Below are 10273 nucleotides of genomic sequence, written 5' to 3' on the forward strand. Positions count from 1 at the left end.
CGGAGCCGCCGCCAAGCCCTAAAACCTCTCGGGAGGGCTGGTCTGGAGTCCGTTCGGGGCTCCGGAGAGGGGGATTCATCGCCGTCGTCATCATCAACCATCCTCCATCACCAATTTCATGATGATCACCGCCGTGCGTGAGTAGTTCCATCGTAGGCTTGCTGGACGGTGATGGGTTGGATGAGATTTATCATGTAATCGAGTTAGTTTTGTTAGGGTTTGATCCCTAGTATCCACTATGTTCTGAGATTGATGTTGCTATGACTTTGCTATGCTTCATGCTTGTCACTAGGGCCCGAGTGCCATGATTTCAGATCTGAACCTATTATGTTTTCATGAATATATGTGAGTTCTTGATCCTATCTTGCAAGTCTATAGTCACCTACTATGTGTTATGATCCGGCAACCCCGAAGTGACAATAATCGGGACCACTCCCGGTGATGACCATAGTTTGAGGAGTTCATGTATTCACTATGTGCTAATGCTTTATTCCGGTTCTCTATTAAAAGGAGGCCTTAATATCCCTTAGTTTCCATTAGGACCCCGCTGCCACGGGAGGGTAGGACAAAAGATGGCATGCAAGTTCTTTTCCATAAGCATGTATGACTATATTCGGAATACATGCCTACATTACATTGATGAATTTGAGCTAGTTCTGTGTCACCCTATGTTATGACTGTTACATGATGAACCGCATCCGGCATAATTATCCATCACTGATCCGGTGCCTACGAGTTTTCCATATACTGGTTTATGCTTATTTACTTTCCCGTTGCTACTGTTACAATCACTACAAAATACCAAAAATATTACTTTGCTTTCTTTACTCTTTTGTTACCGCTACCACCACTATCATATTACTTTGCTACTAAACACTTTGCTGCAGATACTAAGTTTCCAGGTGTGGTTGAATTGACAACTCAGCTGCTAATACTTGAGAATATTCTTTGGCTCCCCTTGTGTCGAATCAATAAATTTGGGTTAAATACTCTACCCTCGAAAACGGTTGCGATCCCCTATACTTGTGGGTTATCAGGATGCACAAGACGGAGACCTGAGTGACCAAACAAATTGACCACCCTCCTAAGCCGGTTTCCAAGATGAAATTCTCACGCCTCGGGGCTGCACCAATGTGTCGACCGGCGATGAGAAGACCCAGCACAATGAACCGGTTGAATTATTGATGGGCTTTGGCCCCATGACTCAATTATTTTCTGAAAAATCTTCAAGACTCCTTTTGTGGTGTCTGTGAAATAGCATCTCGGAGGCCCATTTTGCGGTGTTACGACGGGGAGTTTAATTGTCCCACCCTAAGAGTGAAGGAGAGTTCGGACCAACATATAAGGAATTCTAATTCACATCTCATTGGAGCATGAGAAGAGAAGTGGCACGTACCTACTCCTCCTCCGTCTCCCGCCTAGCCACGCCTTCGGGCGTGACATGTCTCGTGAATGAGTCGAGTCGAGCTAACTAAGCTTGCAACTGTCGTTCCTCTTGTTGTTGATGCTTACGACTACTCCCTCTCGGAGAGCAGGCATTCGGAAAGAAGGGTTATACATTCAACGAGGTTGTGTGCTTCCGTCTGTCTACATCCATGATTTTTACTACTTCACTGATCACGTCATGGTTGACATTAGCGATGCCGTGAAGAATGCACGCGTCACTGCAACCCTCACTTTTCCGACCATGGGGTATGATCTATCGCTCACCCCACTTTTACTAGTTCATGGATGTGCATGTTCTTTGCTTAGAATGCGTTCAGTTTGAAAACAATACTCATTTAAAAAATGCTTAGTATGTGTTTGAAGTAGGACATTAATCTTCATAGCACTATCGTCATGTGTTGCATATGAATTAAATTGATCAAAATATCTCTATAACACTAAGCTCCCTAATTTTAAATAGCCCACATTCAATTAAGGTCTCCAATTGGGATTGGGTCACCCAACTTTGACCAGGTCAACAATTTCTCAAAACTATCCCATTCAATTCTTTTATACTACACACTATACTTCGTAATTTTTAAGGCCTCGCAATTAATTGAAATCTTCAATTTAGAATTGAGTCAGCATGATTTTGACCAGGTCAACAATTTCATAACTCTTTCAATTATTTTACTTCACTATGTTTCCATTTTGAAGCTCTTTCATTCAATTAAGGTATTCAATTTTGGATTTGGTTTACGATTTTGACCAGGCCAACGCTTTTTTAAATCAATCAGCAGCAATCGGCCTATAAAATAGTATCACTCCCATGCACCCTCCCACCACCTAGAAGAAAGAAGCGTCACCATGTGATACTGTATCACAAATATAGTATATGCAGTCATCGACACAAAAATTTCCCCACATAAATATACGTTGGTTAGCAGATGACATAGAACCACACCACAAAGGCCTATAAAATCACCACATTTTAAATAAAAATAAAACACACTCCATAATCTCCCACCCGCCAGAAGAAATATTTCATTAGTTCCACAATATAAAGGGTATTAGTTTTTTGAAAGTCAAATTTCTTTAACCTTGACCAAGTTCAAAGCAAAAAATATTAACATCTACAATATTAAACAAAAAAGTGTGGAAATTCATCTCATGATGAATCTAATCATACCGATTTGATACTATGGATTTTGATATATTTCTCTACAAATTTGATGAAACTTAAATGGTTTGACTTTTAAAAAAACAATACACTTATATTTTGAAACAAAGCGAGTAATTTTTTTAAGAAATCCAACAACACCAACGCTGCAGCAAAGCGCACCCAACCTTTCTAGTATATCCAGTGGCGGAGCCAGTACCCGGTGACCTGGGGCAGCTGCCCGGGCTCACTGGCGAACAGGCATATAATATAAGCTACGACTCATGTAATTATCAGCTCCATTAACCGTGATCTGCCCGGGCAAATATTTCATGGGCCTCACTTGGTGCTGTTGTGCCCATGGCTGCACAACTCTTCAAATAAACGCAATACGCAAGGTCTGGCTCAGATTGTAGGGCAAGTCGCCGGCCAAACCATGTCCCCTCCTCTCTTGCTCGTCGTCTCTCTCCTATCTCTCGATAGATTACGACAGTTCGAGTCACTCTGTGGAAAGCGTCGGTGATTCATTGAGCTCGGGCGCAGTTCCTCCTAGCGGAAAAGGCGGCAATCGACAACGCCTCCTCTCAACCATTTGTGCCCACTTGTTAGGCGACGAATTCCGGGATTGATGCCTTGATTTCAAGGTCAATGGTCATGCTTAGTCCCAACACGCGTACACACAAATTTGTGGCATCATATTTCACTCTTCATTTTTTGGGGATTCTTTCAATATCGATTTTGTAAAGTGATATAGAAAATTGGAGATTCCATTGTTGATCGAACTGAGCAGGTTAATTGAAGAAAAGTCACTCTTCACTTTGCTCATGTATTGCTTCTTATTGACTCCTCTGGCCTGACCATTGTTAGTGCCTAGCTTTGTTATTATTGTTGTTAACAACATCCGTTTAGAGAGCTTTCTCCAAAATGAAAAATATCAAGTCTAATTGTGCAGAAAGATCAATGAGGGCTGGTTCAATCACTTGATCATAAGCTACAATGAACTTGGAATCTTTATATCACTCGATGATTTCAAGCAATGAAAACTCGAAAAGGGATTTTACAAAGGCTATGAGTTATTGTATTTGGTTTTAGTTATTATTATTAAAATTATGTGCATTGTCAATACAATATCGGTTGAAACTATTGCAAATTAAAAATTCTTTATTTTAGTGCATATATTGTTTTTGGCGATAACTAGTTTAGTGTTTATAGTTGCATAATATATTCTATACCTAATAATAAAGGGACTATTGCATCTTGCTGTACGTCGGGAAAATTGTTCCCAAAGTTGCAAAATATTATCCACCAATGTGGTGGAGAAGTAATAAAAAACGTTTCGCACAGGGGAATCCCCCGCCTGGGCTGGCCCATGCAATAGGGACCTCCTATACTGCGCTCTGCTTGCTGGGAGAAGACGCGGTGCTCCCATTTGGACCGGCCCATGTCTGGCAACCTATTTTCTAAATTTCATTATTATTTTTTATTCTTCTTTTTTTCCTTAAATTGGGACTTCAAAAAAGTTAAAAAATTAAAAAAATGATAATTGTGAAATAAATGTTTAAACAACTAGTAAAACGTTTGTGGTTTCAAAAAAATGTTCGCAATTTTATAAATAAATATGTCCTTATTCAAAAAATGTTCGAAATTATCCAAAAAAATGTTCGAAAAATGAAAAAATATTCATGATTTTTTAAAAGTTGTGTATTAAAAATGTTAATGAAATTGAACAAAATTTTGTCAATCCAAAAAATGTTCATGAATGAAAAAATATCCTAAAAATACAAAAAAGTTCGTGACTTACAAAATAGGTTATTCATTCATAAAATGTTCGTTGATTCAAAAACTATTAGTTGATAAAATAAATATTCATGAATTCAAAATTTGTTTCACCAATTTCGTCAATTCTAGAAATGTTCACCAATTCAAGATTTTTTTTAAAATATTCACAATTTTATAAAAAAGTTTGTAAAAATTCTAAAATTTTAATGAATTAAAGAAATGTTCTTGATTTTTGGAAATGTTTGAAAATTTGTAAAAGCGTTCATGAAAAAATGTTTGCAACTTCAAATATATTTATGAGTTTAAAAAATGTTCATGATTTCTTGAAATTATGAGTGATAGTGTATCTCGGTGATGTAGCAAAATGTATCATGACCATTGGAGATTATGATATTTTTTTTCTTCCGTTGTAACGCACGGGCCCTTTTGCTAGTATGTATCAAAATATTTGGTTGCGGTTAGTACTTTTAGTTAGCTTGCAGTCCACCCCAGCTCCTAATTTTTCCTGGCTCCGCCATTGAATGTCTCCAAAGGCACCCACTATGACACTGGTTGATCTGCACCCTCGAGAGACCTCACTTACTCGAGATTTTGGATGAACATCGGAACAAATTATATAGTCGTTTTCGTGCATGGTCTAGACTAATACAATTAGCAAGGGCTTACAAGAGGGACAAACATACAACAATCATCCTTAGAGGACACATATATTACATAGGGTGTGGCTTTTTTCCCCAATGTTATTCAAGAAGGAGAATCTTGGCAATGCCATATATTAGCAGTGAGCCACATCATCCGGGTGCCTCGACAAAACCAATTGTTTCTTAAAATAAATTTGGGAGTGGACTCACATTACGAAATGTTTCTGGCTCCTCAAAATTTTCCAATCGTCCTGATAGAAAAGCGGCGACAGCAGCGTGTCGACAAATCGTTCTGACAACAGCAGTGGTTGTTCGGTGGTTCAAAAATCTCGATGTAGTTTTAATCATATTTGATGTGGCATGTAGTACTTGTGATAAAGCTGTTATAATAGATCGGGTCAAAGATATAGTGACAAATAATGTTTTCAAAATACACATGCGCCTAGCGTTGGAGAAAAAATAAATACAGAGCGCTAGGCTGCTAGCCGGGAGCTGACCCTAGATAACGTCCTGCCAGAGAACTCGGCGCCCCCACCGGACTCCCCACGCGCAAAGCAGAGAGAGAATCCATCCCAAACCCCAGCGACGACCATGACTCCCCAAGCCCTCCTCCTCCTCCTCCTCCTCGTCGCCGCCGCCGTCGCCGTCGCCGCCGCGTCCGCGGCCCCGGAGAACGGCGCGGCGAACGACCTGCTCCCCAAGTACGGACTCCCGAAGGGCCTCATCCCGGACTCGGTCAGCTCCTACACCTTCGACGAGGCCACGGGCGACTTCGAGATCCACCTCGCGGGCACCTGCTACGTCCGCTTCGGCGACCACCTCGTCTACTACGAGAAGGCCCTCCGCGGCTGCCTCTCCAAGGGGCGGATCACCGGCCTCGCCGGCATCCAGGCCAAGAAGCTCTTCCTCTGGGTCTCCGTCTCCGGCATCGTGGCGCACCCCGAGGAGGGCACACTCGAGTTCCAGGTCGGCTTCGTCTCCGAGGAGCTCTCCGCCTCGCTCTTCGACCGGGTGCCCGCCTGCGGCGCCAGCGCCGGCGCGCAGCTCCGCGGCGTCGCCGGGGTCATCCAGGAGCTCGGCCTGCTCCCCGTTGCAGAGGTATGGGGTCGGGATTCAGTCACTTTTTAGCGCTCCGCTGTTTGAATTAGGCGCCTCGTGTTGTTTCGCCATGAATTACATGGCTGGTACAGACTTTGGAATCGGATCAGTATACTTGTTGTTTGGTGCTGCTTGATATCATGACATGTGCACTTTGAACCCTGGATAGCCAATTTACTCTGGCATAGATTGCGCGCTAGAATCCAGTAGATGTTTCATTCCTAGCATTGCTTAGTTTTGGTCTGGAATTTTTAGGACGGTTGTGATTGGGGTGAGAACATTTAGTCGTGGTGGCACATACAATTTGGTGGTGTGGGGGCATGTCTTATTGTTTTGTTTTGATGATTGAGTGAAGCTGGTGTCAACCTCCTCTAATCAGTGATCACCAGGTGATTAAAATATATCAAGGATTTTTAGCGTGTATGAACAGTTTATGTTCTTTCCATATGATACTTCACCTACTGCAACCACACCCAACAACTAATCTAGCAGCATGTCAACTTAGCTCACATCACTTCGTGCCACAACGTAACACCCGACCTGCATCGTAAGTTCCTAACCCGGAGTCATGTCTTACTAAAATGTGGTGCCTGTTGTCAAAATTAAAGGAGAGGGAACACCTTTCTTTGTTGGTGTTCAGGACTATAGTTGCCCTTGGCAGCAGCAATTTTGAAAGGGTTCATTTGTTAAGTAATGGTAACAGAGGGAAGAGGGAACCTCTTTCTTTACTTAATCCCGTTTATAAAAAAGAAAAACCTTATTTGTCCTTATTATGCACCACCAGAAGTACCCTGGTTTTGATATGTACCACTAAAAGACACTGGATTGCCTTAATAGCACCAACAGTTCGCAATCCTCTTAAACGTGCCATTCTATAGTAGTCTGTTAATGGACTATCTATTTTTTTGTTTTTGTTGAAAAGGTTGGACTATCTGATTTCCCTCTGGAGAACAGAAGAAAAATGATCCGCTGTATTTTACTCCCTCCGTCCCAAAATAAGTGTCTTAAGCTTAGTACAACTTTGTACTATAGTGAGACACTTATTTTGGGACGGAGGGAGTATTTCCCTTCTCTCCCATTCTTTTCTTCGTCCTGATCCTGTTTCTGCTCTCTACCATATCTACTCTTGAAACCGCCACCATTGACCTGAGATAGCACTGCAGCCATAAAACCTGCATTGTGAATCTCTAATCTTGCGCGTCTCTCGTGGCCCAACTCAGTATTGTCCGCTGGAGACCCTATTAGGCAGCGAGTCAACAATATCCACTGCTGGTGACCATCAACGGCATCATTAGTGACCGTCTGGCAGCATGCGTTGGATGCATTTCTTTCCTTATCTGTGGCAAATTGTGATGTATGTCCCAGTCTTGTGTCTAATATCGGTTGTAGTCCAGTAACTATGTCCTGTGCAGGGTGACGCTTTATGACCTACTCCCTCCGTCCGAAAAAGCTTGTCCCTCAAATGAATGTATCTAGCACCAAGTTAGTACTAGATACATCCATTTGAGAGACAAGCTTGGGACAAGCTTTTTCGGACGGAGGGAGTAATTCTTGAGTATTGACACTATGCACTTAATTCACACAAAAAATGGTCATAGAATAAAATCAAATCTTCCATGCATGTTTGAACAAACAACACTTCCGTCCACTACACCAACTTCCCTTGGACCTACAAGTGGTACGCCCCATCTTTTGCAACACTGCAAGTCTCAAGAGGCATGAGCTAAAGGGTTAAGGTGTGTGGGAGGGAGGGTCAACATGAAGAGCGTGTGCAACATGTATCATGACTTCATAACGGAGAAGTCGCTTGGCAGATGATTGGGAATCCTGTGGAGGCACGTCGAGATGCATGATGTGGTCAGTGAGGCTTTGTGGCAAGGAGGTGGTGCAAACTAGCAAGCGGCAGTCCCACTCGCAAAAATGTACCCGTATCGCAATATCATATGCCTGTGAACCTGTGATCCTGCGCGCTGCTCAAGGGTGAAAGAAGAGGGAACATTGTAGTGAGGACTTTCTAGAGGTCTTCTTGTGGTACACCAATACTAAGAATTTCATCTTGTGTGAACTTGTTAAACTGAATTACATCTTAGATCTCCATGGTATCCTTTATCCTTTACATACATCCTCTATCTACCTGGTAGGCTAGGACTGGGCGTATCATATCAGAAGGCACCTACACGAGCCAGATCTTTGAATACTTCTTATCCTGTGTGGTGACCTTACTGACCTATATTTTAGATGTGATTTAAATTTTTAGAACTTTAAGTAGAGAATATTTAGGAAATTTAAAACCGCCAGAGAAGCAAAATTGCGAATATATCCTTCTCTTGGGATGCATTCTTGCCAAGTACAAATATGGATATACACTAGAGATATGAAAATGGCATGTTGGCTACTTACATGCCCCAAAACTAGTTAACTACTTCTACATCAGATGGAGTATTATTATCATGTTTGTAATGATTATTGGTATACCCTGTTATCTTTTTTGGGTTGGATCCCAGCATTGCAAATGACTAGACATTTTTACAAGAAATTGCTAATGTCATGGTTGTGTACCACAGTATTAAAGAGAAAAAGTTTTACTAGAAGGAACCAACTAATTTGCTAATTCTCTGAGGGCCTATATAAGCTAAATCATGTGTGCAAGTGGCTAAATAAGACTACAACTTCTGTCGGGACCCACATCTCAATAACTTGAGAAAACTTCCATGTTATTATAAGTAATGCCATGGCTTAACGCTCTCTTAAAATGTCTGATCTTGAAACAGAATATGGCGCACACTGCATGGTTCAATTGTATCCTTTTAGGGGATTAGCCCTGACTATTGTCAAATGGCAGTTAGGTACACTGCAATTTCTTGTCAGAAATGCTAGTCTATTAGTACTATGTTAAATACATACCTATTGGTGAAACAAGTGCTCATTTGTTTTGGATATACCGACTCTTCTGTGGACCCTCTTCTGTTTATCGAGTGCCAACAAGACATCATGCAACACGCGTCGTGAGGCCTTTTAATATTTTGATTGCAATAGGTCGTTGGTAGAATATGTAGGATAGAAGAGTGTTCAATGTTTCAAGATCAGTAGCCATGACACCTTTATTTCAGCCAGTTTCACCATCTGTCAACATATATATCATTTATGTACACCAATGTTCACCTGGTCAACCATCCTCGAGGATCCAAACTTGAAACCAATGATTTCTACCGCATATGCCAAATTCTAATCTACTCGGTAGTATTTGACGGTCCTTTCTTGTTTACCTTTGCAGGCTTGAGCTTGGAGCCGGGCGTTCGTTCCACTTGCAGCAAATTCTCCTTGGATCCTACTGTGGGGTTGTTACACGAGTAATGAATGATGATAATAAGATGTCCGGTGCCTTTTTTAGCTCAGGAAGAAAGGCTTCATGGGCCATGGTGGTGTGCTGTTGGCAAAGTGTGTGTGGTCTGCTGTCTCTCCTTAGTGAACACGGATTCTGTGTAGAATTGTACATTTGTTTTGCTGCAACTGGGACCTGTGTAAAATGTATGTAGTTCATGTCTTCGTTTCCTAGCACTACTTCAGAAGAAGAAAAATTACCTCCTATGGAAAGTCTGGTGCTGCATTTGTAAGTTCAAGCTTTGGGGCGTGCTACGCGGCTGCCGGCTGATCTTTTTCTAAAAGATCGGTCGGACCGCAAGCAGTTAGATTTCACCTATTAAGCGAAAATGTCAAATGGAGACCGAGCTCCATGGAGGCTTTTATTTGAAAACTTTAAAATTCAAACTTTTCAGTTTCAAAAAAATCTGAAAATAAATACACATATACCTAGATACATAATGTACATGTGTGCAAATTTCCAAGGCAAAATACATTATAATGTGAGCTACATAAAAAAGACAAATATGGGGCTTTTTAGCATATGTAGCTGGCCAAACGGGCCGTGCTAAATGGGCTGGCCCGGTAGCATGCAGGAACGGCACGACCCGAGCTACACGGGCCAGGTTGGCACGTGGCACGCCATGGGCCATGCTTGGGCCTGGAGGCTGGGCACGCGGGCCAGCACGGCACAACCCGCTTATTTATTTATTTTTATTTTTATTAGAATTTTTTACACATATGTTCAAAAATACAGCCCAATATGCCTAAATAACAGCCCCAACAGGCTGAAAATATGCAGCCCAACCGT

At 41.8% G+C, this 10273-nt stretch overlaps 1 protein-coding gene across 1 annotated transcript; it reads left to right on the forward strand.

Annotated features, from left to right (window-relative positions):
• Positions 1-5511: 5511 nt before the first annotated feature.
• LOC119287013 lies at positions 5512-9716 on the forward strand. Its single transcript, XM_037566487.1, has 2 exons — positions 5512-6102; positions 9377-9716. Exons 1-2 carry the CDS (start codon positions 5596-5598, stop codon positions 9380-9382), a joined length of 513 nt encoding a protein of 170 aa, XP_037422384.1. The 5' UTR covers positions 5512-5595; the 3' UTR covers positions 9383-9716.
• The last annotated feature ends 557 nt before the right edge of the window (positions 9717-10273 follow it).

This window comes from Triticum dicoccoides, chromosome 4A (assembly GCF_002162155.2).
Source record: "Triticum dicoccoides isolate Atlit2015 ecotype Zavitan chromosome 4A, WEW_v2.0, whole genome shotgun sequence".
Classification (NCBI taxonomy): domain Eukaryota; kingdom Viridiplantae; phylum Streptophyta; class Magnoliopsida; order Poales; family Poaceae; genus Triticum; species Triticum dicoccoides.

Bases quoted from the DNA above. Each gene is read 5' to 3' on its own strand.
- LOC119287013 (XM_037566487.1), top strand. From the start codon at position 5,596: ATGACTCCCCAAGCCCTCCTCCTCCTCCTCCTCCTCGTCGCCGCCGCC.